At 40.7% G+C, this 27,065-nt stretch overlaps 2 protein-coding genes across 5 annotated transcripts in view; one reads left to right on the top strand and one right to left on the bottom strand.

The window, feature by feature from the left end:
• The window catches only part of COMP (cartilage oligomeric matrix protein), a 37,849-nt gene extending 31,235 nt beyond the window's left edge, over positions 1–6,614 (bottom strand). Inside the window, exons 1-2 of one of the 3 annotated variants that reach the window (XM_054805778.1) lie at positions 6,006–6,614; positions 3,826–4,856 (exon numbers count right to left, since the gene is read on the bottom strand). The gene's annotated coding sequence lies outside the window, so the exon portion shown is untranslated. The remainder of the gene's footprint in view (positions 1–3,825; positions 4,857–6,005) is intronic. The other 2 variants (XM_054805781.1, XM_054805779.1) reach the window with 2 other exon arrangements.
• UPF1 (UPF1 RNA helicase and ATPase) overlaps positions 6,362–27,065 on the top strand; it is a 23,231-nt gene continuing 2,527 nt past the window's right edge. The window contains exons 1-23 of one of the 2 annotated variants that reach the window (XM_054805777.1): positions 6,362–6,586; positions 12,991–13,133; positions 13,566–13,655; positions 14,199–14,366; positions 15,270–15,450; positions 16,024–16,185; positions 16,855–16,939; positions 17,115–17,213; positions 17,405–17,513; positions 18,355–18,514; positions 18,637–18,755; positions 19,029–19,193; positions 19,412–19,526; positions 19,722–19,865; positions 20,295–20,508; positions 20,727–20,844; positions 22,402–22,558; positions 23,571–23,713; positions 24,419–24,593; positions 25,304–25,385; positions 25,683–25,844; positions 26,192–26,409; positions 26,877–26,999. In XM_054805777.1, the coding sequence (XP_054661752.1) occupies positions 6,362–6,586; positions 12,991–13,133; positions 13,566–13,655; positions 14,199–14,366; positions 15,270–15,450; positions 16,024–16,185; positions 16,855–16,939; positions 17,115–17,213; positions 17,405–17,513; positions 18,355–18,514; positions 18,637–18,755; positions 19,029–19,193; positions 19,412–19,526; positions 19,722–19,865; positions 20,295–20,508; positions 20,727–20,844; positions 22,402–22,558; positions 23,571–23,713; positions 24,419–24,593; positions 25,304–25,385; positions 25,683–25,844; positions 26,192–26,409; positions 26,877–26,996 (3,354 nt within the window). In that variant the 3' untranslated portion in view covers positions 26,997–26,999. Of the gene's footprint in view, positions 6,587–12,990; positions 13,134–13,565; positions 13,656–14,198; positions 14,367–15,269; positions 15,451–16,023; positions 16,186–16,854; positions 16,940–17,114; positions 17,214–17,395; positions 17,514–18,354; positions 18,515–18,636; positions 18,756–19,028; positions 19,194–19,411; positions 19,527–19,721; positions 19,866–20,294; positions 20,509–20,726; positions 20,845–22,401; positions 22,559–23,570; positions 23,714–24,418; positions 24,594–25,303; positions 25,386–25,682; positions 25,845–26,191; positions 26,410–26,876; positions 27,000–27,065 lie in introns of both variants that reach the window. The other variant, XM_054805776.1, reaches the window with a different exon arrangement.

Here is a 27,065-nt window from a genome sequence, read left to right as displayed (position 1 = left end):
TGTCTGTAAAGCACTAATACTTTGAGAAGAGAGCAAGCCTTTACCATATTAGAAGCTGTGTTGCTAAAACTCAAAGTATTTATAAACTTAAATGAGACACCAGGGATAACCTGAAAATTCACCACTCTTCTTTTTCCTCCACTAAAACAGAGGGAGGAACACCAGTCCGCAAGATTCAAACACACATCAAAACCCTTTGTGAAGTACTGGATTTTACATTATACCAAAATAACCTCACTGCTTCTCCATCTGCCTAGGATAACTGCCAGAAATTAAAACAAAGAAACATGTACGCTCTTTGTAGACAATCAAGAGCTTCAAAATTTGTTTTTAAGCTCAGATACAACAACATCTGTTTTGAAGAATTCCCACTTAAAGAAATGTTGATGCCCCTTTAGAAACTGAATATTTTTAACAAGTCTGCTCCTTCCAGAACTCCTACCAAAGACAGATTTAATAGGTAACAGATACTCTCAAATATCTTCTTGAATATATCCATCAATTCCAGCATTTTTTTCCTTGGATTTTAGAAACTATGCCTTTTTGCTAGCAATCTTTAACTTCTGTGGCCAGTTAAAGAGAAGTCGATCACTTCACGTAGGACTTCTGCAACCAAAAACCTGCAGAAAGCCAGCACCTCTGTTCTTAAAAAGATTTTCCCCCTACATTAGTTCCTTGAATTCAGATTCTATGCTAACGTGGCGTTGTTTAGGATGAACACACACTTCAGCTATTCTCAAGGAGTAGGAGTTACAAAGGATTTTAATATATTTTTGGAAGGAAGGATTTCAAATTCTATACCGAAATGAAGTATTTTAATTAGTATTTTAATATTAAGTTACCTTTTAACAGTTTATTAGCTTTTTAGTATCCACTTAGCTTAGACAGTGAAAGAAAACTGGTTTATAGCATAGTTTACAGCTAGTTTCATTTACTGACTTTCATATGCTGCTATTATCTTTTTATGTCACTCATCACCTTAAATATCTAAGTGCCTTCTTCATTCAAGATCACTGAAGAAATGTCAAGATTTTCTCCTCCTTTTCCTTCCTTGTTTTAAGTCACCTACCCATGATTTGCTTCAGGAATACTTTTTATAGCCACAATTGAACCTGCAGGTAAAGCAGTCGAAAGAGAAATATTACACAACTTGCTGAAGGATAAAAGCATTGAGATTCCCCTGATAATGAGTAATAGCCCTTTTCTGTGAATTCTCTGTACTACATTACTCACACTCCTGAAATCAAAGCTGGGTTGCATTTACTGTTGCACTTAGATTTCTAGCGCCTTAGAGAAACTCTTACATTTACACTATAATACTTTTCTGCTATGCTATGTTGTGAAAACATTCTGTGCTTTATAAGGCTTTTTTAAAATGACCGTTCAATCTAGTACCACTTGACAGAGATCTTTTAATGTGATGTTAAAATACCTGTCATATAAATTTAAGCATTAAGACTGAAGTCCATAAAGCTATAATTAAAAAAAAAAAGAGACGTCTTTATTTGCACCTTATTCAGAACAGCCCTTTCTCCAACATTACTGTTCAGATCCCATAAAGCCACATGTCCAACTACTGATGCCTCTGTCTCACCACGGCTGGAAGTAAAGCTTTACTGACATCAGGGATTAATAGACCACATATCCTTAAACATACATGCTGCATTACTTTCAATCTAGTGCATATTAGGACTGTGCTTTTTAATTCCACATGAGCCCAATAAACCCTTCAATATTTACTTAAGGGGATTTTATGGTCCTTTTGTTTCGTGAAGGCATTTATATGAGCTCTGATCTTACGACATTTGCATCGTCAGCCATTCATTTGTGAAAATTAAATAGAAATAAACAAAAATAGCTCCATAACATTCTTCTCCACATCCCTACTAAATGCTGCAATATTTGTTGGTCCAGTAGCTAGAGATGGAAAAAAATAGAGCCAGCATAACCGCTCCCTGTCCTGACACTACTACAGACGTTCCAATAGGAAAAAGCTGAGGAAAGATTATGAAGTTCTGGGAAAAGATCCATTTTAGCTATTAATGCTTATTATCCCATTTTCTAAGGTCTATAAAGCTTTTTAAAGATTATACGGGATGAAGGAAGCTATAGAAATGTAATGATCCCAGAAGATCTTCCTAAACAAAAGGAAAATCTATGTTGCTATGAACTTGCATCAAGCTGTTCTTTTGATTTTTTTTTCCCCCCAGCGCTGCATTAGCTTTCCTTCTATGTCCCTCTTGTGGCAACTGAGAAGAATTGTAACACCTGCAATGGAATAGCTAATTCATAGCCTTCAAAAATTTTTGCTTTGTTGCTGTGTTTTTGGTGCATTGTTTAAATTAAAAAAAAAAATTCCTTTATTGAAATTTTGTGAGTATACAGCAGAATAACAACAGGTATTCTTTGCTGTTCCACTTACTAGTACTCTGGCTAGGTAAATGAAGTAAAATTGAATAGAATTTTCATTTGAAGATTTGTTTTAGGGAAGAGGCAAGCAAAAGGAAAAACAGAGACAGAAAATTAAGAACTTTTAAAACAATATGAGCTACCTGAACATTAAACAAAAAAGAAGAAATAGAGATGTGAAGTGACAGAGCAGATAAGAAGGTAAAGTGATTAATAATGCATAAAAAATTTACTGACTGCATTTATTGTTCTATATGTTAATGTATCGCTAACAACAGTACTAATGATAAAGACGCATGATCATTAGATGTGTAATGTGTGAGCATTCCTTAAGCATTCTTTGTCAAGAACATCTGATCTCTGCTTCATATTCATTTTCCTCTAACCTGAATTGTTTTATCCCAGGATAAAAATACACTTTTTTTTTTTTTTTTAAATCCAACCCTCTCATTTGAAGTAGCAGTTTTGCAAAGATTCCTCACACTCAGTTTGATTGGCTCTGAACCCCTCACGTCATGATGACACTTTCTAGCACTATCTCCATGGCTTGGAGTTTGCAGAGACCAATCAGTTCATTCCTTTTCATAGCAGCTTGTTTTCAGCCCTCTCTTGTGCAGTCCTGAGTGGAGGATGTTATCAAATACCAGCACTACTGTGTCTTGGAATTGAAATGAGTTTCAAGGAAAGTCCTCTGGCAAAGCCAATTATTTTGAATCAGGACTGTGTTATTTCTACCAACACCTAAACTGCTGTATGCATCAGTTTTACACTTATAATCATCAGGAACCTTTATTATCACCTATTCAAGATAATCACCTTAAACTTTTTAGCTCATGGAAGCAAGCAGAAAGCATCTTTTCTTAAAATTAAATTCACCCACATTTGTTGTCTTGGATAGCTTCTTACAGCTAAGTATGTCCTGTGAATTCTAGCTTCTAACCATGCATAAAAATGGTAAAGCAGCAACATTTTCAGAGAATGTGTTCCAGTTTTCTGAAGTGTTACCTTTTTAAATTTCATATTGGATACACAACAGTAAAACCAATGAGTCAGAGTGCCATTTCTCTGCATTAGCCCAGACTTAAAAGAGAAAACTTGCACGAAACATGACTTACACAAAAAATATTGTCTAGGAGCTTTGTGGTGTAGTCTGCATATGTGCCTCCATGTTTATCTTTAAAAGCAGTAAAGTAGTCCAGAGTTTCCAGCATGCAGAGAACCACGATTAAGCAATAATGTCATGAAATTCAAATGTACCCTCTTCACATGCCATGCTTCTATATTGGTATAAAGACTAATCACAGAATCCATTTTTAAACACAGTAGCCAGGAGCCCAACGGCCACAACTAATTGTCAGTTTGATCCCTTGTCAAAATAAATCAAAGCGAACTGCAGGCTTTTCACACCCGACTCACTGTGGTTTTACTTTTGCCTTGTGTGACGGGGCAGCAGAACGTCCGGTGTAGTGGGGGATCTCCTCCCAGCCCTCCAGCTTCAGCACCTCAGACAGCAGCACCATCTTCTCCGTGATCACCAGCCCTCGTTGCTGCCTCCATATCAGAAGATAAATCTACCTTCTGAGCTAAGGACCTGTAATTTTCAGTGAGTTTTCCAAACAACATCTCTTTAAAAGCATTCTTATTTGGTGTATTATGTTGGGGGCAGGGAAAGAAACGCAGCAGTGTATTAAAACTTTGATCGGTTTCCAAAACTTCTGAGGATTCTGTAAACCAGCCAAATGTTGCAAGGACATTCTGTTTATTAATAAATAAGTGTTCATACCAAGCAGCCTACCTAGTTTTAGAAATTTCTTCTTTAATTCTGCTTTCATCCTGAAGTAGGATTTTGTATTTTCTCATCACAGTTTTGCTTTTCTCTGAACGACGAAACAGTTAATTTGTGGTTTGTTTTAAGAAAGCACCGGTTTAGGTCATCCATGGATGCTTTCCAACCAAACTTTCAGTGGGTTTTAATTCAGTCACGTTTCACCTTTAGGAATCAAGAGTCTCAACATTTAAACTGTCTTCTAACATTGATGAACTTATGTATGGGCATACGCTGACCATGTTAAACTGTAGGTGTAACAACTATAGTTAAACTGATGTGACAGTCATAATTCAACAGTCAATTTACCATTCTGCCTTTTGATTTTAGTGGCTTGCTGGATTAACCTACTTTAACCTGAATCCTGAATTATGTATTTATGATGTTGTGGTATGATAAACTATTGGTACAGTCTATTTCTTCATAGAGGCTTAAAGCTAGATTCATTCAAACAGTCTGTATGCAGAAATGATGACTCCTGTATTCTCTCTACTCGTTCTTTTCCCCTTTGTCCTGGGAGCATAATATTCCTAGGACAGGGATGCTTTTCAATCTTCATCTAGATCTTTTCAGCCTAACAGCTGCAAATCTGGTACATGCTGTTTCAGTTCCAGGTTTTATCCTACACCAAAAGCAAGAATAAAAGTTACTTATAAAAGAAGACACATATTTGCATCTTATAGTTGAAGGCTTTAGTAGGGAAGAGGGACAGAATATCTAGCCTTTCATGTCAATGCTTTTCACAGCACACAGAAGTTATCTTAAAAGAGATTTGTTTTGTGCTAATAAAAGGATGTTGAAATGAGGGCTTCCAAATCCAAAACTTTCTGTTTATTTATGGTTAGAAACATGTGCTACGCACCTTCAGTGCACAACCTGGTCTTTCACCTTCCTTGACCTCAGAGAATTTCCATGGTCAGCTCCACTACCCTTACCTCATAGCAACTCAGCTTTCTGACTATCACATTGTTATATTAGGTATTACAGGTATAATAGGTATTACAGCTAGAGCAGGTATTACTATAATACCAGATCCTTCTTAATTACCATGTCTGTCTCAAAACACCTAAAGCCCCTGCATAACTCCCTCACCCAGGCTACATCTCTGTTAGCCCACACCCTAAACACTCATTTCAAACCAGGACAAGAGGCAGGCAGGCCACAGAACCAGCAGTTGCAGCTCCAGGCTCACAGCGGGCACAAGGGCATAAAGGGCCCCACGTTGCCTCCGGAGGGGCAGCTGCCACCACACCTCCCCTCACACAAACCCGGTACCACCACAGGGCTCCCACCACCACCACAGAGGCCGCAGCCTCCACAGGGCCCATCCACCACCACAGCCCCCCAACCCACCGGAGCCCACCACCACCACAGCCCCCTCCATCGCCTCCACAAGGGTCGACGACCACCACAGCCCCTCTCCTCCCTCCAAGCGCCCCAGGGCCCTTCGCCACCACAAGTGCCGACCGCCACCTCAGGGCCGAACCGTCACCACAGCCCGCCACCGCCTCCACGGCCCGCCTTTCCTCCTCATCTCGAGGTCCTATTGGCTGACAGAGCAGTCAGTCAGAAACAGGCTCCGCCCCTGCCCGCGAGGGGGTGTCGGGTGGGGGGGAAGGCTCGCTCCCCCCCCCCGCCGCCCAGCCAGGTGGCTCGCGGCACCTCCCCCGCACGCCGCGGCGCGAACCCCTTCGCGCCTTCCGCGGGAGCTCCGCCCCCTCGCCTGCCCTCCCCAGGTGTGTGCGTGCTACGTCACCCCTCCCACGCGTACGGGGCGTGCTGGCGTCGTCGTCCTCCGTGCGCTCCGCGTCACCGCTCCTGGCCTGGCGCGCGGCGGCAGCAGCGGCCGGACGGTTCCGCTCGCAGCGCCTCGGGGTTCGCTTCTCCGGCGGCGCCCGCCCGCCGCCTCGGCCGCTTCCCTCCGCTGTTGGCTCCGGCCGCGTGGGACCGCCCGAGCCGGGCGGCGGCGGACTCGTTGGTGGCCGGCTCGCGCGCGCGGCCTGGTGAACGCGGCGGATCCCGCCGCTCGCGTAGCGCGGCGCCCGGGCTCCCTGAGGTGAGGCCCGGCCGGCTCGGGCGAGGGGAGGGGGTGGGGAAGCGCCGCTTCTCCTCGCCGCCGCCGCCGCCATGAGCGTGGAGGCGTACGGTCCCAGCTCGCAAACCCTCACCTTCCTGGACACCGAGGAGGCCGAGCTGCTCGGCGCCGACACGCAGGGCTCCGAGTTCGAGTTCACCGACTTCACTCTCCCCAGCCAGACCCAAACCCCGCCCGGGCCCGGGCAGGCGGGGCCGGGACAGGGCCAAGGCCCCCCCGGAGCGGGGCAGGGACCGCCAGGACCGATCGAAGCACAGGTGAGTCCGCGGCCGGAGGCGAGGTGTGCGTTGGGGCGGGGGGGGGGGGGAATCGGGGCGTCTCCGCCGCCGGGGTGGGGGGGTCCGGAAGGGGCGGGCGGGCCCGGCCGTGGGGCCGGCGAGGGGAAGCCCTGGGCGGGATGCGGGGTTGGGCGCTCTGCCCCCGGCAGCGCCGGACGGGGAAGTGGAAGCCGCGTGTGGCTGCTGGCCTGCCCCGTGTAGAGGAGGCTGCCGGCTGGGGAGCGGGGCCGCCCGCTGCCGGTACACCGCAGGCTGGCGGCCCCTGGCCGGTAGCGGGGGACGGGCCTGGCAGCCGGGCGCTTTGCTTCTGCCCTGGAAATACAGGGAGAGCTCGCTGAGGATAAAACTTGCGGCCGGTTGTCCGCTGGTAGAGCCCGGCGGACTTTAAGGCTGTATCGTGACAGTTGTGTCGCCTTTGGGTGCGATGTTGAAGTAAGAAATCAGGAATGCTTCTGGATGTCGCTTTAGTTTCTTTTGCTCTTTACAACAGATATGGCTGTAGGTAGTTGAGTACGGTGGAAATTCAGTACTACTACTTTTAATTTCTTTCTACAACTAAAAGCATATTTTGCTTTTAAGGGTTTTTTGGCCACTTTTTCTGCTGCACGGTTGCTAGGCTGGTTTGTTTTGGGTTTGTATGGGAGTGACAGTTGATATGGCCTGAGATTTAAGTTCAGAGGTCTGGTTCCTGATAGCTTAAAAACAGGTGATTTTTTTTTTTAAATATATATACATAGCCTGTTGATGGTTGGTACATATGTGACAATTTAATTGTATTTATTTAACAACTCACAAAAGCAAAAGAAAAGAGGGAACTAGAGTTATGTGCTCACAAGTGGAGAAGTGTTGCAAATGATACTACCTGTCACTGTACTACATCCTCACTGTGTCTGTAGTAAAAAAAAAAAACCAACCTGAAGAACTCTCCCATGTTTGTTAAAAAGTCAGACTTTTCTCCATATAAAGATCATGGAATATTCTGCTGTGTTTCGTTACATTTAGATAAATACTTATGTATTCCCATTGTTAACAATTAAATGTTTGTAAATTATCCATGTTTTAAAGGATGAATTTAAAGAGGAGTTGAAATGCTTTAGATAAGTTTCTAATCTTGAATCTAACATAGTTTGAGTGGGCTTGATTTTAACTTTTACTTGCAAACCTTGATGTATCAGGGTCTGTAAATGATAGAGCTGTGGATATAAGTGAGCAAACTGAAAACAGGCCAGTGTGTCCAGAGAACACAGGTGTGCAGTGCACGACTGAGGGTGGTATTATCCCATCCTAGCTGTATCGGGTTTATCCCAGGACGAATTGAATGACTTTCTTGTGCTTGAAAGTGCTCAGCACGCTGGGTGTAGCTGCTGTGGTGTGACTTGCTCCAGGTTAGTGTGTTCATAACACAGAATTAGAGATGTGACCCTCATGGGCTGTTTGTTTATTTTCTGTTTACTTACAGATTTTGGGTTTGGTAGACTTTATCCAGTTTGAGCATTGATATATCAGAATTATTTAGTAGTAGTAAAATGTCTCTGTACACTCAGACTAAACATTAATTGATTAAAAAGACAGTTTTAATAAAATCTTAGTTTTTAAAGCTTTAATGGGTTGTGATCATCCCAGAACTCACAGTGGAGAATATGTGGCCAGAAGAAGAAAAATCACCCCAAAATAAGCCTCATAAGCTAAAAGACCAGACAAGAGGATTAGTTTGTCTTTTTTTGTCTAAACATGTTTGAAAAGCCTTTGAAGTAAAAAGAAAAAAAAATATCTGGAGAGCACATTCAGGTACTAGTATGTCTATAGCTATCTGTCCTGCCAAGAAGGAAGGGTTTGTGGGTTTTGTTGTTGGTTTTTTTTTTTAAACCAAGTGCGTTTATGATGTTTCTGCAAACTCCTGCGCTCATCCTGATCCTCATTTTGATCTTAGAAGTGTAGGTTTTTTGGGAGGATGGGGAGAGGGAATGGACTGATTGCAACAAGAGCTCTCAGAAGTGTAATAAGTATAGTGTCCTCCTGAGCTGAAGTACAGCAAAACCCAGATCCCTGGATCTGTTCAGACTTGCATGTTTCAACAGTTTCATCAGTGATAAGATCAGAAATTATGTGTGTTTTAAAGATTTTGGGGAACATTTTGCTGCCTTCAACAAATAATTTAAACTTATTAAGTTTTTTGGCAGGAAACATACTAAATAATAACTTCTAAGGCCCCAAAATTGATCACATCTTGCTTAATTAAATGTTGTCACTGGGATTATAATTAAAGCTACTTGAATAAATAATCTTTATTTGGAGCTGATTAACAGTGGAGGTATGTGCTTTTACTCTGCTATTTTATATTCTGGTATCTTCTTAGTGTCCTAATGTTTAAACAGATTAGTTGAGCAATACAGAGCACCTAATTTATTAAGAAAATGTGATTTATTTAGGCAGTCTATAAGAGCTTTCTTTCTCAATATATATTTAATAGTTTAAGAGGATATTGTTAGAATTGATTAGTGGCCAATTGACAAAAGATAGCAAGAGGTTAGTAGTGCAGAAGCAATGTTTACTGTCTTCTCTTCAGAAAACTGTATTTCCATTGTTTACATATAATTAAAATCAAGCATAGGAATAGATTTTTCAAAGTATTTTAAGGTAAACTCTTAATTTCTGCCTTATTTTTCTTTCACTTTTCCGGGCAAGGACTTAGTTATGATGCTAGGAAGCATTCACATGCACAAGTCTGTAATGGACAAGGCATATTGTGTTAAGGTGTTAGCCAAGCTGTTTGAGTCAGTGGTTGAAGGAGGCTGGATCAGCTATTAGATTTTTTTGGTCAAGACTATGGGGGCTGGATTTAATTTCCAGTTCTAACAAAGTCTTTTTGTCTTAGCAAAATGACTTACTCCTTGTTGCTCAGGTCCCCATCTGGAAATACAGCTTACTCCACACTGCTTTGGAGGTGGTGTGGGGGTGAATGTTCTCAGTAATATCCCCTTCCTTATTTTGAAAGGGAAAGCAAATCAATAATATAATAAGGTATGGTAAATAGACTTTAGCTTTAATGTAAAGAATCTACAAACAACAAATAGTTGGGTTAGCCGTGCAAGTCCAAAAGTGTGTATTTTTTTCTCATGCATGAGGGAAAATTACCTGAATCGGGACAGTGTGACTGGGTGTCCTGTGGCTACTGTGCAGCGTTGAAGTGCGTTGCCACAATTGATTGGACCGCAGTCCTGTAACAAGAGTACTCCTCTAGCAAAATACCTACTTAACTGCAATTATTTTTCTTGTTACAGCTTGAAATGTACCACTTTAAAGTAGAACTGCATTAAGAGGATATAGCTGCATTCTCCTGTGGATCAGCTACTGATGTGGGTGGGGTATGTTAGAAGCACCGGGAGAAATTGGGATGGTAATACTCTGTTACCACTGATCTGGGGAGTCTCTTACATGGTCAATAGAAACCACTGCATAAATCATGTCATCTGGTTTACTATTCTGTAACTCGCTTCCCTGGACCTTTGCTGTTATCTCTTGACTAATATTTTAGAAGCCAAAAAAGGAGCAAGGGAGGGACCGGTACCTTGGTGATAGTTTCAGAGCACCTCAGTGTTCAGATTGTTGTAGCTGTTAAACTTGCTGTGCCAGAAGTTTCAGTCAACACTTTTAAAATAGAGAAGCTCCCCCCCCCCATACCCTTATACAACAGTTAATGGTGCCAGATTTTTAATAATATGCACATAGGCTAACATCACAGTAGGTTTCAGAACAATAGTTGAGTCACTTCCTCATTGTGTGCCTGCCAAGGCCTCGTACTCACTGCTGGATTTTCATAGTAACAGGTGACATCATTGCTGCCTAACTCTCTGAAAGGGTAGGAGCTCCCTGGGGTGTAACTAACAGTCACCTGGTGCAGAAGTACAAATAGCTTGCAGTTGTTGTAGTTTCTTGGTTTTCTGCCTTAAAGCTTTACAATTTTACTACCACTCAGCAATCTGATTTTTTTTTTATGAGCACCCAAAAAATTTGATTAAACTTGTCAGCTGATGTGTATAATAATGTATTATGGTTCTTTGGAATAGGCTGATAGACATGCACCTGTGAATGCCTGGTATTCATGCTTCTAAGAAATTCAGATTAATTTAAGGCTTTGGAATTCTACCTGTTCCATGATCAGTTAATAAGTTATCTTCATATTTTGTAAAATGGCACTATCTATTTAAAATGGATATTTATCTTCAAACATCTGTGGAGATGCTATTACACAGTGAGCTGATTGGATTTGAGTTCATCATATTAATGGGTTCTTGCATGCTACTGCAGTTTCTTTGGGGTTTTTTTTTTTCCTTTTTCCCTCTGCTTCTTTTGCACATTCTGTGCTGGCGGTTCCTTTTGGCTGATTCTTTCTATTAAAAGCCAGTACTTGGAGGTAACATCAATAAAAAGTCATACCATTTAGATTGTGTTTTATAAATGCACCTCATATCATTTGAAGATAATGAAACAAAGCTTGTGTCATTGAGTCCAGTTCCTTACTGCTGAGGGCAAATGTGAAGTGGCTTACACTTCTTTTTAAATTTAACTCTTGCAATTGGCTGTTAAATTTTAATGTGCGATACTGAAACTAGCTTGAGTGGAATCTGAATGAGACTTTCGGAGAAGTAAGCTTGTCTTGATTTGCTTATGAGTTGTAGCTTTAAAATGCTACGGCAATTTTATTGCATTTCTTTTCATAAAAGATTTAGTGTTCTTCTCACTGTGGACAGCTTTCTCATCTCTTGTCAGAATTAAGTTACAGATGCTAGATAAATTGTATTAAATTTCTAAGTGCAAAAGGGTTACTAGCTTACTATATTGATAGACAATTCCTATTTATTAGTTAATCAAAATTTTCAGAAATAAATATTTCTCATCTTGTCTAACCCAATACCTTTTAGAAACAGTTGGGGGTTTTAATACATCTGATGGTTTTGCTCTGACAGGAAGTCTCTGCATCACAGCACTCATCCCAGATATTTTGTTAATATTATGCTAATCATTATGTGCTAATCAGTCACTTTGGTGGTCCCTTTACAGCCTTTCTCCACTCAAAGTTAATGTGGATTATCATATGCTTATCTCCTCTCAGATTTGAGAGGGATCTTGCTGAACAGGTCAAAGAATCCAGTGATGGAGTGCACAAAGTTTTGGGAGTGTGGGATCTAGCCATCTTGGGGGTTCTTGGCAGCATTGTGTTAAGGTGCTGAAGCTCCCCGTGGCTGTTAGTCTGTAGGGGTGCAGCAGTGGAATTAAACTAGAGCACCGGTGAGGCCTGAGGGGCAGCGGCTGCTCTAGCTGTGCCAAAATCTGATTTGTGATGTTCACACTTCTTGATGCTCCTTCCTGGTGGTAAACACACTGTACTCAGTGTTGCCAAAAAGGAGTTATTTTTAACGTGAGTAAGACCTGGTGTGTAAAAGTGGCTGACGCAGCACCAAATGTTGCAGAACTTCATGGTTCTGGCAGTTAGTGTATCTCAGTGGAAAGAGAGCACACCTCGTTTTATGTGCTGTGTTAGCACGCTGGAACTCTGAAGTGTGGTGTTCTGAAAACTCGAGCTGCATTACTAGTTTTGATGGACTTCTGCAGTTTTCTTGGATAACTTGAAGAGGCCTCATTTTTTTTAAAGGAAATCATATTGTAGCTAAAACAAATGTAAGTAACACAACAGTGGCTGTCATACCTGATGTATTTTGCAAGCATGTTTGTTTGATTCAGAATGTAATATGGTTAGTACGTCTTGAATGAGTGATACTGCCTGGAGAGTTAGATACTCTGCTGAAAACCAGTTTCTGTTATTTCTTGCACTTTCAAATTTATTTTTTTTAAGTTAGGCTTATATGAGAACAGGTTTCTTGATTACCTGCTCTCTATTGTCCAAGTGTGATGAAGTCATGCTTCTGACACTTTGGGGGGGGAACATTGATTTGGTGGATAGAGAACAGAAATAGGTGGGGAAAGTCCTATACAATAAAGATCCTGTTTTCAGGTAGATTCCTGGAGTGAAATAAAGGATGAAAAAATAACGTTTGATACTGCTGGAATTGTTTAAATGGAGTCTTGTGTGTTGTGTGAGACTGTATGGAAAAATGTAATCTGCAGAACTGCAATCAATCTCCTTTTGTTAACTTTTTTCTACTTATCAGTTGGAGTTTAAATAATCCTGTAAAATAGGAGCTAACGAAGCAAGTATTGATTCTGTAACTGGCATGTGTTTCAGCTCTCACCAGTATTTTTCTTTCCTTTTGAGATTTTCTAAATTAAACACAAGTTTTTGAGGAGTAGGGATTACTGTCCCTGGCTTTATGTTTTGGAGGCTGTTTTGATGGTATAACTTAAGCACTGACCTTGTATTTCAGGTTAATGGACCTGATGGCATTCTACAGAATGGAGCTGTGGATGATAATGTGGCTAAAACCAGCCAGCTTCTGGCAGAGTTGAATTTTGAAGAAGATGAAGAAGATACCTATTACACAAAGGATCTTCCTGTGCATGCTTGCAGGTAAGACCTAATCTTTGACCCAGGCTTATTATTTCCAGAGGTCAGGAGCACTTGTGTGAGTGAAAGGTGTATGCTTAGAGGGTTTTTGGATTTTGAGAACAGCTTTCTTGGAGATAGCCACGTGCCGGTAGGAAAATGGTGCCCTCTGGTGAGCTCTTGTATACGCTTACAGCTGCCATGTCCAGTAGGTCTTTGACCTCCCTTGAGGAGTAAAGGCTAACCTGCGGAGGGATGGTAATGGTGGGAAGTGTTAAAATACTGATGACTCAGAACAGAAATTTAGCTTGTGTTTGATACTTTCACCAACACTCGTGTTCCCTAATTTTTACTTCCCCTTGTTTTTGTACACCACTAGGTAGTTTAAATCTTGTATTTGAATTTTCCTATAAGTGAGTGCCCAATCACTTCCTGTTTTTTCATTTTTAATTCCAGTTACTGTGGTATCCATGACCCTGCTTGTGTGGTTTACTGTAACACCAGCAAAAAGTGGTTCTGTAATGGGCGTGGAAATACATCTGGCAGGTAAATGGTCAAATGATGGAAATAACAATGACAAACTTGTTTTAGAGTGTTTATTTTGAAGTGGTATGATGGCTGTGACTTATTTTGGTGATAATTGAAGTCTAGTGACTTAAATTGTGAGTCTCCAGCCTCCACTTTCACTTTTCTGCTGTTACTAACTTAGACCTCGATCTCAGCAAAACTTGAATTACTTCTGTGAGGGAAGAACCTCATCCATGTTCTTAGAAAGTGCAGTAGAACTGATGCTCTTGACCTGTGGAGCTTTGATAGGCTTCTTTCAATTGTCAGTAACATAAGAATTTCTTTTTATGTTACCTGTTCTTTCACACTCATCTATCTTGAAGCATTTGTGCACTGAGAAACCAGTGAAGCTGTGTTAGTAGAATCTTTGCTTAGATTTAAAGAGCAAGATTTTAGCAATGTCTGCCACAGTGTAAATAGATTTTGATTGTGTCTTTTAATAACTGAGCTAATATATTAAGTTAGGACTAAATCTGATTTTCCTCTTAACTTCATCTAAATGTATGTCCTCTCTGGTTTCAGCCACATTGTTAATCATCTTGTGAGAGCGAAGTGCAAAGAGGTGACTCTCCATAAAGATGGACCTCTTGGAGAAACTGTCTTGGAATGTTATAACTGTGGATGTCGTAATGTGTTTCTCCTTGGCTTTATTCCAGCTAAGGCAGACTCTGTGGTGGTTTTGCTGTGCAGGTGAGAGAATGCCTTTGCTGGCATGTTTGTCAAGTCCATTGCATGACCTTATTTCTAAAGGGCAATGCTTGCTTTTATTTGTACAAATATATATATTATACTCTAATTTGCCACCAGTTTTCTTTTAGGTGATTGTATAGACTTCACGCGTTGTATACAAGTAGATAATACAATAATGGAACACTCTGTTATGCTGCACAAATGTCTTAGTTCTATAGAAAAGTATTTCTCTCAAATTAAGCAGTCCTTAATGGAAGAAGGGTGGTTTTCCCCTTTGTTAAACTGTGATTTTTTCCAGATTTGGAAGAGTAACAGATCAGTTCAGGAAATTACTCTGGAGCCCTACTGAAGTAGTAACTCTATTACAGAGTATGTTTTTCTGTCAGCTTGTAGAATCGTTTGAAGACGACAGTAAATCGGAAATAGTTCTCTGACAGGATTTATCAGAAGTCATGATTTTATAACTATGTATTTTTATTAAATGCTTAACCATGTATTTGACAGTAGAAGGTGCGTTTCTACGGAATGAGTTTTTCTATCTGTTTAAACAACAGATAGGAAGTAATCCCGAGTGTTTTCAGATACGTTATATGTGTGCATAATCTTAATGGACTGTAACCACTTTCAAAGGTGAGTGTCATATTTAATATTTTAGATGCTGAAATTTTCAGTTCTAGACACACCCAAGAAATACTACTTAGGATACTGAGCCTTCCCAGTGTTGAAATAGCAGATATAGGAACTAAAAAATGAATTGACACAGCAGGCTAGGGTTGTTTTTCCCTTTTAATTGAGACTTGAGTTGTTTTAAGTGCATAATAAACCTATTTTTACACTTTACACACAGACTTGTTCTTACACTTGTCTAATTTCATAATTTTTTTCAATATTTTGGTTGTGCAGGCAGCCATGTGCCAGTCAGAGCAGTTTAAAGGATATAAATTGGGACAGTTCACAGTGGCAGCCTCTTATCCAAGATCGCTGTTTCCTTTCGTGGCTGGTAAAGATTCCATCTGAACAGGAACAGTTGAGAGCACGTCAGATTACAGCTCAACAGATTAACAAACTGGAAGAACTTTGGAAGGTGTGCGCTGCTTTTCAAATACCGGTTGTGTTGTACCAAGTGTTAATTTTGTGGTTTTATGAAGGACAAGACTGTTTTAGCAACTGTATAAGACAGGGAACTTAAATCACAAGGTTTAAATCTGGCAGATTTGACAAGCAATGCAACTGAGAATTGATCAAAGGATTCAGGAGATCATTTATCAAAGTAGGAAAGTTTCATGCTTAGATTTCTTAGCTCTGTTCAAGTTGCACTGTCAGGCAATCTGAAAAAAAACCAACTTCCTCATATCAAGTCTTTTACTTGTTTATCCCTTACATGATGACTAGCTGAGTTAGGGAACTGTTGGTCCGCGTTTGGTATTCACTTCTTTTTGAGGGGGTTTGTACATCCTTTAATGCATAACAAACATGACTGGAGTCATGTGAGTGAGCATGCCATAGAATGTCTTGGTGTAGTTTTAACAGGTTGTTATACCTTGATACAACTTCCTGTAGTAGTAGAACACAGCATTATCAGTCCTGTTGCACAGTGAGAGATTGTCACTTGTTCATGCTTAAGACTTTGAAACAATGTTGGTGCTTTGAATTCTAGGAAAATCCATCTGCAACCCTTGAGGACTTAGAAAAGCCTGGTGTTGATGAAGAACCGCAACATGTCCTGCTTAGATATGAAGATGCTTATCAATACCAAAATATATTTGGTCCTCTAGTCAAGCTTGAGGCAGACTATGACAAGAAACTCAAGGAGTCTCAGGTAGTATGTCTGAAATTTGGCTGGCTGAGGGGGCTTCTGACCAGTTCTCTGGTATCAAACACATGGTCACTGTTAACAGCATAGAAAGAAGGCTCGAGTGAAATAAATATTTTTATTACAGTACTGTTACATCACAGTAGTTACAGTGGTAATGATGACGTATGATAGCAGGGAGAGGAAAGAAAAATCCTCAAATTGAAGTTTTAAAGAGCTTGAAGTACATGGGGACTCCAGTCTTTTCTGTGTTCAAAGTTTATCTTTCCAAGAACCATACTCTATCGTAGAACTGCAACTTGGCCACCTTCTCTTATGTTGTTATCCTCATAACCTGCAGTTACCTTTGTCAGTCAGAGTTTCCAGTCAAACTTGAATTATATGAGGTCATGCAAGCACTTAATGAATGTTTTAAAGGTGGGGGGAGAGGATAACACAGGTGGTGATTAGGACTTTGTTTCTCATTAACTAAGTAACTCTCTTGAACAGAATTATCTTCTGCAGATGGTGTGAACTCAGTCCATAAGAATAAATACAGATATTTGTCTATACTGTGACACTGGAATGGCAAGTTTTGTATTTCTCCCCTATTTTGAAGTAGAGGACAGTGAGGACTGTGGTAGTTGGTGAACAGCTCTTTAAGAACATAATAGGTGTCTTTTCTTTTCCTATTAGACCCAAGATAACATCACAGTCAGATGGGACCTGGGCTTGAACAAGAAAAGAATTGCTTATTTCACTCTGCCAAAGACTGATTCAGGTAATGACAGCTTGATTGTGCGTTTTGTCTGGTTTTTTTTCATGCCTGGTGAATAACATCGGTGCTTAAAGAAAGAACTGTGATGATCTCGCCTGGGATATAAGATATAAGGTTTTTGTGTCGGGGAATAGTTGTTCTTTGAATATTCTGAGAGCATTTTTGCCTTCCTTTGTAGATATGCGTCTTATGCAAGGAGATGAGATCTGCTTGAGGTATAAAGGAGACCTGGCTCCTTTATGGAAAGGAATTGGTCATGTTATCAAAGTTCCTGATAGTATCCTTTACTTAATGAGCCTTCAGGAAAGCTTAATTAAGGTTGAGATCTCTCTGAGAAATCAGTAAATGTGTATAAAAGTAATTTTGAGATTATTTTAATCTGTCACAGGGGTCTGCTAAAAAAATCAAAATTGGGAAAAATAAAATTCAAATTTTTGCTATAGATTACTACTTAACGAGGTTCTACAGATTATGGTGATGAGATAGCCATTGAGCTGAGGAGCAGCGTTGGAGCGCCTGTGGAAGTTACTCATAACTTCCAAGTGGATTTTGTATGGAAGTCTACTTCATTTGACAGGTACTCAGAAGGCACTTCAAAACTTGGCAGATAACGGGTGGAGTTGGTGTATGTGTTTACCTTCGGTGGGAATTTTTGAACAAGCTAGCAATCAGAAATCTGATTATGCCAAATATTTCAAGTCTATGAACACGGGACATCCACTTCATAGAGCAACAGGCCTAACTTTTATTAGAAATGAAATTAATCTGAATGCCAGCAAACTGTCTACAGTTTTTCTCATTTTGAAGGCACAATTAAGGTTTGTCACAAATACATGAAGGTAATGCATAAACCGAAGGGGAGGAATTTACCTTATGTTTAGTAATACTTGGAATATAAGAAGAAAGAATGTTTTGTAGTTCATCTTCCTCACGCTGCTTCATCATGAAGTGCTCCCTGATTTTAGTTGGCCTTCCTAAGCTTTGAATTGCTTTAGCTGAAATTTCAAGGCATTTGATCAACTGTGGGGTCAGTAGGCTTCAGAAATGTCTGTACTGTGTTTTGTAAGATAGGAGTTTGTTTATTACCCTGAAAAGGGCTGTACTGAGTACAAATTTTCTTCAAATCTTGCACCCAAAATTACTATTGCAGATTCTGTCAAAGACTGATGTTTCTCTGCAGATTTTTCTGGATATAATACTTTGTAGTATTCACATGAGGGAGAAACAAGATCTGTGTTCTCAGGGTCTAATTTTTGTCTCTTAATTCTGTTAGTAAGTGTTCTACACTGTTCTCTTTTTCCCAAAGTATATTTTAATTTGTACCTGATGATTGATTAACCTTTGTGTAGGACACTTGTGGATAGCTGTATTTGAGGTCATACTGATTTATTTTTTTTCTGTCCTTCCCTCAATTTCAGAATGCAGAGTGCTTTAAAAACATTCGCTGTCGATGAGACTTCAGTGTCTGGGTACATCTATCACAAACTGTTAGGTCACGAGGTAGAAGATGTAATTATTAAATGCCAGTTGCCAAAGCGCTTTACAGCACAAGGACTTCCTGATCTCAACCACTCTCAGGTAACCTCATCTCCTTTTTACTACATGCAAAGAATATGATAAAGGATTTATGAATAGGAGTTGAACAACTTTGTAACTTCCTATGCATTGAATGTTAAATAGCAATAAAAATGTTTTTATAGGTTTATGCTGTGAAGACTGTCCTGCAGCGTCCTCTGAGCCTTATTCAGGGTCCCCCTGGTACCGGAAAAACAGTGACATCAGCCACAATCGTCTATCATCTGGCTAGACAGGGCAATGGGTAAGAACTATTCTCTCTAAATCTTTATGAGGTCGCTTTGTTAATGGTCAAAGAATCAACTTGATTTTAAAAATCAAAATAATTTGTATCATTTGAACCAAAAAGGTTTTCTAGAAGTATATTTTTCTGGGAAGACTTGTGGCTATTTCAGAAAATGTTCTTCCCCAGCATATTTTTAGGGGACATATGTCGTAACACATGATTTTATTATAAGTCTAGTGGAAAAAAATTCACAGCTCATTGAGACTTGATTTTTGCTTAATTTTTTTCAAGGCCTGTGTTAGTCTGTGCTCCAAGTAATATAGCTGTAGATCAGTTGACTGAGAAGATCCATCAAACTGGACTGAAAGTGGTTCGTCTGTGTGCTAAAAGTCGTGAGGCAATTGACTCTCCTGTATCCTTCTTGGCATTGCACAACCAGATCAGAAACATGGATAGGTAAGAAATGGTTGAGGGAGGGCAGGGGAACAAAAAAAACGGCTTGAATATTGTGAATGGATGCAACTGATTAACTGTGTAGTGATGACAACATTATTTGCTTGATGTGATAGCTTTTTTTGGTTCTGTACATGTGTCATTTAGTTTTACAAATTAGTTCCGCTATAATCCTGCAAAGTTGTTAATTAGGCCATAAAGCAAAATTCCTTTTTTTGCAGCATGCCAGAGCTTCAGAAACTGCAGCAGCTTAAAGATGAAACTGGAGAACTCTCATCTGCTGATGAGAAACGCTACCGTGCACTGAAACGAACAGCAGAGCGTGAATTACTTATGGTAAAGTTCCATTGGTTCTAGCAGCTTAAATAATTGCCTTCTCCCACTTGAGGCTTAGTTGCAATTTTCTGGTGGAGACCAGAGTACAGGTTAACTTTGGGGGCAATTCGCGGAATAGTCTTGAATACTCTTCCACGTAGAAGTCTTGTCTGTTGATAGCCTACTTGATTAATTTCAGTTGCGTTTCTGTCTCAGAATGCAGATGTGATCTGTTGCACGTGTGTGGGCGCTGGTGATCCAAGACTTGCAAAAATGCAATTCCGCTCCATTCTGATTGATGAAAGCACCCAGGCTACTGAGCCAGAGTGCATGGTGCCAGTTGTCCTGGGAGCAAAACAGGTAGGAGCCATTGGATTCCATTAAAGAAAACAGAGTATAAATAGAGGAAGTAGCATCAAGCAGTAACATTCGCAGCGTAGGCACATAGGGATACAAAATCCTTTCCTTTCATGGAAGGCACTTCCATAATACAGATCTAAATGACTTTATTTTTGTGTTAGTCCTGTTAGTTTTCTGTTTCCATGGCATAATCTTTGCATAGAACATGTTGGTCCTGTTGGAACAATCTGGAGACTGAATAAGATTTTGTTTGAAAATGATCAGCTGAATAGCTAGTTGACACTAAAGGTTTATAAGCCTTAGGTTAGATCTGAAGCTTATTACAAACCAGACTGATTAGTTCCAAATATAGTAGGATATTGCTATTGTTTCTAGCTGTTCAGCAAGCTTGAGAAAATACCAACTTGGGTCAAACTTTCTTTTCTACAGCTTATTCTTGTAGGTGACCACTGCCAGCTTGGTCCTGTTGTGATGTGTAAAAAAGCTGCAAAGGCTGGTCTATCTCAGTCTCTCTTTGAGAGGCTTGTGGTGCTGGGGATTCGTCCAATTCGCCTGCAAGTACAGTATCGCATGCATCCTGCGCTCAGTGCTTTTCCATCCAACATCTTCTATGAGGGTTCACTCCAGAACGGCGTTACTGCAGGTAAGCAAGAAAAGCACTTCTGCAAATTACTTTCTTTTCCACTAAGGATAAAAGGAAGGATTCTTTAATCTAGATGAGGGTTTTTAATATAGTCACTTAAAAAGAGAATTGCCACTGCACTTAGTTTTGAGTCTTTAAGGTGCTTTGATATGAAAATCAGTGTTCTTTCTAGTAAAGCAGTGCTAACTTCTTTTACTTACTGTTTTTGTGCACTTCAGCGGACCGTGTGAAAAAAGGTTTTGATTTCCAGTGGCCACAGCCAGATAAGCCAATGTTTTTCTATGTTACACAAGGACAGGAAGAAATTGCCAGCTCAGGCACCTCTTACTTGAACAGGTAAACAAAATTCAACACTGAGATATAAACTTATTTAAAAATACATTTGAGACTCTTAAATGAATCTGTTAATAATCCTGCGACATCCCTTGGAGATGGTCACAGTTAATGAAGTCGAAGGCAAGTGCAATATACAGTTCCCACTGCAAACCAAATATCTAAGCATTTCTCTATCCTTCAGAATCTCTGCAACAAAATCTATAGTATTCTGTATTCACCATAACTTGTGGTGCCTTGCGATGTGAATTAAAGGCCTAACAGCTAAATAAAGGCTTGTGTTTTCAAAGAGAGGAGGTACTTTGTTTCTGTGAAGGTGGTATCTGTACTTCAAATGAGCCAACCCACAGACCTCAAATGTGTGCTGGGATACAGTACTTCAGTGCTATTGATGCTTATGCTCTAGAGTAGTTCTTCTAAATTAATAAAATGTTGTTTCGTATTAACAGCTTTGATTGAAACTGCTTGCATGGTTTTTTTAATAAGAGCTGCCATCAAAGAATAGTGCAGGCTGAGCCACATTTCAGAGTTGATTTGCCTTAGGCTTCCTTTACAGTAAATGAAGAGAAAAAGGCATCTCCACTGGGAGCAGTTCAGATCTTAAGTGGGTTTGAATTGTTCTGTGGAGGTGTGTGTTTTCCTTCACTGGTAGTATAAGGAGCATGGGACAATTAAGTGCCTAATATGTGGGATGAATTTGGGCCAGCAAGTAAACTGCAGTTGCAGCAGGAAATGCTGGTCAAGTCCCATTTCGAAGTCAGAATTCCAATAGCTCCTGAGGCAGAGGCCTAAGTCTTAGATTTTTTTTGTTGGGATGTGAAAGGGATGGGAATTTAATTTTCTTTTTTCTGTCCTTTTTTTCCTGCACATTCCAACTTTTTCAAAGAGTGAGCTTAAAACATTTTGCTCCTCCTGGTGGTATGCATTTGTTCATGTGCCTGGAAGGGAGACCAGACCAACTTATGAAAAATATCTGCTGTGATATTTTTAATCTCAGTCTGTTTCATGAACAGCATGTGCAAGACTGCTGAATGCGGCAAGCCAGATTGTGCACAAACAAATGGCACAATAGTTGGCTGACAGGGAGATTGGCATTAAAAACATTCTATATTTAAAACTTTAAGATAAAGCAACTGAAAGACCTGCTTGCACAGCAGGCTGGAACACTTCTAATGATCACTCAAAAGTACACGTGTACATTTAACTCTACTAAGAAGTTCTGTTTCAGAATGAGGATGGAAGTGTATGTAAGGAGAAATTTCTCTGTCATTCTAGGATGTTTTTTGAGGTGTTGGCTTTTGCACGTACTCCTCTGTCTGAGAATATCTATGCGTGGCCTAAGTCAAGAGGTGATAGTGGTAAATGTTCCTGCAAAGCTTAAACTGAATTAGTCGGAGTGCTTGAGCAATGCAGTGTAAAATTGATCTTTTTCTTGAAGTAGCCTTTCTGCCAAAAGGCTAGCACAGCAATCCTGTTCAAGTGATTTTTAGACCCATTAACTTGCAAGAAGTTAGACCTAATGCCTTGATTCTCCTTAGATAAACAAATCTCTCTTTCTAGGACGGAAGCTGCCAATGTGGAGAAGATAACTACAAAGCTATTGAAAGCTGGTGCCAAACCAGACCAGATTGGCATTATTACTCCTTATGAAGGTCAACGATCCTATCTGGTGCAGTACATGCAATTCAGTGGTTCCTTGCATACAAAGCTCTACCAGGTATGGAGTCATTGCACATGTGAGAATGCTTGGCTGCAGAGAAGCTAGAGGAGTCAGACATGGTGAAACTTCATGATATTTTCATTTTTAGTCTGACTTCTTAGCTGTCAGTCTGTGTTTATTCTTGAGTGATCTTTGAGTTTTTTATTTGAATGTAGTTAACGTAGACCAGGGAGAAGAGTTAAGGAGGTATCAAATGCCAGTAAGTGTCAGGGGAGCAGTTGGCCAGATAAAGGAGAAAGCCCTGTTAAGGTCCCTGTTGAAAGGAAGGCTTCAGTGAGTCCATCCTCTGAGGATTTGTTGAGGCACAGAAGGGAGAGGTCACTAGTGCTTCAGCTGTGGAAAAGCTTCAGTCAGCTTGTGTCTTAGATAAAAGCATCAAGCCAAGAGACACGCAGGAAACCAAGTTCCATAAATTCTGATGGTCATAGTATTTATTTGCTTGGGATTATGTCCTCCCATCAGTGGAACTCCTCTACCGAACATCAAAATTTGTTGCTACAAACAAGGTGGTTCTATGTTTAATATAGTCTGTTTTGCAATACTGAGAACTTGGTCAGTGTTTTCACTGAAGGAAGACTTGGTGGAAAGACTTTTACTCCTGCCAGGAATGATCTGTCCTTCTGATTCAGGTTTCTCGGTAGGTGGGAGCAGCAGTGCTAATTTGGAGCTGTCTTACTATGAGGTTTTGGAATAGCCAGAATTCTGTTTGGCACCATACCTAGGAAAGGGATGCTTTCCATAGTGCAAATGCCAGTTTTGGGGAAATATGAGAACCGTAAAGCAGTGAACATAAAAATAATTTGTTCTAAACTGAGACTGACTGTTCTCCTTTAGGGAAACTATTTAGTGACCAGTGGAATTACCAAATCATTCATCATTACAAAAAAATAACATTTTTGTCAAATGATGGGAACTGCTACTGCATAGCCAATGTGTTTTGTAATGCCTGTTGGTAGCATAACTGTTTTGCACTGTGCTTCCCTGATTTACATGTTTTCCTCTGTTTCAGGAAGTGGAAATTGCAAGTGTGGATGCCTTCCAGGGACGAGAGAAGGACTTTATTATCCTTTCTTGTGTGAGGGCCAATGAACACCAAGGAATAGGGTTTCTGAATGACCCCAGGCGTCTTAATGTAGCTCTTACAAGGGCAAGGTAAAGTCAAATTGGACAGCTCTTTATTCTAGAGACCTAATGTGATCTGCTCAAGCATTGGTACAATCTAACTAACAAGAGGCCTGTGTTTTGTGGGTAGCAGGCCTGTTCCCCACCCAGTTTAAAGGAGCCTTGAGTGATTTCCACATTCCCTACAGTTTACCAAGAGCAACCTCAAAATAAGCACTGTTACCATTTGGCATCAGTAGTGTGTAGATGCCAGCATGTTGTTCCCCTTCGTTTGCAGGACAGAATTCTTCCTTTCATCTGTTTCTTTACTCCTTCCAGCAACTATTTTTTACCATTTTCCTTCTCTTAAAATGGATTTGATTACTGAGAAGGGTGGTGTGGAGTCAAGGCTATATCGGTTGGCTTCCTCGGTTCCTGCAAGCTTTCAAACCAATACAGTGCGGTTGGTCAAGTGCAGTGACATGTTTGTCAAGCCTGCAAAAGGAAGCTTGTGATTATTGAGAAACTGACTGCAGCAATCTCCTTTCAAGTGTTTTGTCATACTTCAGAAATTGTTTGCTGTAAACAAAACAGTTGCATCAGGGTCTCCTGCACCTGCTGTCATGAGTTTCCATTAGATGCCTTGATTTTACTGCAACAGAGATTGACCTCGAGGCTGTTCTGACACTAATGCGTAAGATGGCTTTATTTTTATTCAAAGTTATTTTTAGTTTCTGTTTGTCTGCTGCTCTGTAGGTATGGAGTAATTATTGTTGGGAACCCAAAAGCACTGTCTAAACAACCACTTTGGAATCACCTGCTGAATTACTACAAGGAGCAGAAGGTTCTGGTGGAGGGACCACTGAATAACCTCCGGGAAAGCCTTATGCAGTTCAGCAAGCCCCGGAAACTTGTCAATACGATCAACCCGGTAAGTTGACCTTTCTTGTCTCTCAGATGTTTGTGGCATGAAGCAACTGGGGGTTAATTGATCAAGTACAAATGGATGGAATAAACAGTCACCCACGTACCCTCACACATCCGTAACTTTCATTTTTGTTGCCTAGTTAATGCAGTATGACCCAAGTAAGTTGCTGTTTCAGCTGTTCCTAAGTTGAGCACTTGTAGAAAAGCCTTTTTGGTGCTGTTTTTATTGCACTTTATTTACTGCAAAATTTTATGAGGGGGTAATTTCTGAGGTGAACAAAACGTAAAGTAACTGTTCTGTGAGATGGCAAGATCACTAGGCACGTGAACTTAATAGCATTGTACTCTAATCCTCAGCCTGCAAGTTTTATACTTAGTCCTTTAACATAAGTAGTCATTTTGGGGGAAGCTTGTCAGCCATCACAGAAGAACAGTGGCAGGAACAGAGCAAGGGAGGAATTATCATCGGAACCTCAAAATAGACTGAAAATTGAAGTGTTTCGCAGTTTGAGATAGGTTGCCTGTAGAATTTTTTTCTTGTCATGTTGAAATGATAGTTTTCCATGTCTTAGAAATAGTTAGTTTCCTTAGCACTTGTACAGTATGCATGACCTGTGGAGTTTAACTGGATTTTTATCCAAAATAACTTACACTAAAGTTGCAGTGCAAAGTTTTCTATGCAAAGGCTTTGTCTAACTCCTGTAATGCTTCCAGGGTGCCCGTTTCATGACCACTGCCATGTATGATGCACGCGAGGCTATTATTCCAGGATCTGTCTATGACCGGAGCAGCCAAGGTAAAGGAAGCTATCAAAATTAACATCTCTAAAGATCTATTTTCTTTCCCCCAACTAGTCCTTGGGGTATGGTATCTTACAGACTTCAAACTTTTAAATGTTTGAAGAGCCACTACAGAAAAATAGGAAATTTAACAAGTGAAAATGTTCACGATGTGCCTGGATTTTGCTCTCTGTATGTAGAAGCCCCTGTAGTCTAACTCAATGTCTGCCATTACTGTTAAAAGCAGGAACGTTAATTGATTTTTAAGTATTTGGTATGTCTGAAATCACTGTGGCTTTTCCTCCCCTCCCCAGGGCGCCCATCCAACATGTACTTCCAAACCCATGACCAGATCGGGATGATTAGTGCTGGCCCCAGCCACGTCACTGCGATGAACATTCCTATCCCTTTCAACCTTGTGATGCCACCGATGCCACCGCCAGGATACTTTGGCCAGGCTAACGGACCAGCCGCAGGTATGGGGGCAAGGGGGAAATGCTACAGAAACAACATTTTAGGTCTAAAGTTGGAGAATGGTTTTTGCTACTCTTGCAGCAGTGCTGGTGAGAGCAGATAATGATGTTTCAGTAATAAATCTTAGTTGTATGGAGCACAAACGCAATAGCGCTGCAGCCTCTAGTGAGTGGCCCTTTGCCGTGTCTACACTGGTGGCTCTGTCTTTTGATTTCTCTGCACCTGCTATGCTGAGTACATACAAAACATTGCATCTCGTGAGTGGTTGAGTCTTTACAGGAACAGTTAATTCTCACAGGTTTGTATGTGTAAGACTTCTCACTGTTGGTTGGAATACACGCTTTTCCAGGACGTGGGGCGCCAAAAGGAAAGACTGGTCGTGGTGGGCGCCAGAAAAATCGTTTTGGGATTCCTGGAACTAGTCAGTCAAACCTTCCAAATAGTCAAGCAAGCCAAGATGTGGTGTCCCAGCCTTTCTCCCAGGGTCCACTGACTCAGGGGTATATCTCCATGAGTCAGCCATCGCAGATGAGTCAGCCTGGGCTCTCCCAGCCAGAATTATCACAGGTAAGCAGCATTTGATGTACAGTCTGCTCTTTTTCCTGGGTTTTATGTTGCGATCTGTGTGCGTGCACATACTTGTTTCCTAGTATGGAGGAAAATAGGAATTAAAACCATTTTCTATGACTTAGCCTCAGCACTTCATTCTCCTCCACTTGGTGGACTCTACACTCAGGCATTTTACTTTTAGTGAAATGCTGCGCACATAGACGTCAGCTCAGGCCCTGACTTTGAGCTGCTTGCCTGTTCAACAGCCAGCTATCACAAAAACCTTTGTGGAAATTCTGCAGCAAAAAGAGTAGATTTAAAAAAAAAAAAACCCAAAACAAAAAAACCCCAAACAAAACAAACCCAACCCAACAAAACTTCTCAGACTTTATCATTAACCTTGGCCGCCAGGTATTCTGCTCCTGTAAGGGGAACACTTGAGCTTGATAATGAGTTAGAGGCTTAACACACACTTTCATTTTCAGGACAGTTACCTTGGTGATGAGTTTAAATCTCAGATTGACGTGGCGCTGTCACAGGACTCTACTTACCAGGGTGAACGTGCATATCAACATGGCGGAGTGACGGGACTGTCACAGTATTAGAGTGTAAGGCACCTGAGGTTCACTCCTCTGCTTCTTACTCCCCGATTTAAATTCCTGAACACAGTGTCT

This window comes from Grus americana, chromosome 28 (genome assembly GCF_028858705.1).
Source record: "Grus americana isolate bGruAme1 chromosome 28, bGruAme1.mat, whole genome shotgun sequence".
NCBI lineage: Eukaryota > Metazoa > Chordata > Aves > Gruiformes > Gruidae > Grus > Grus americana.
The sequence above is the reverse complement of the archived record's forward strand: the minus strand, read 5'-3'. Positions and strand labels throughout refer to the sequence as shown.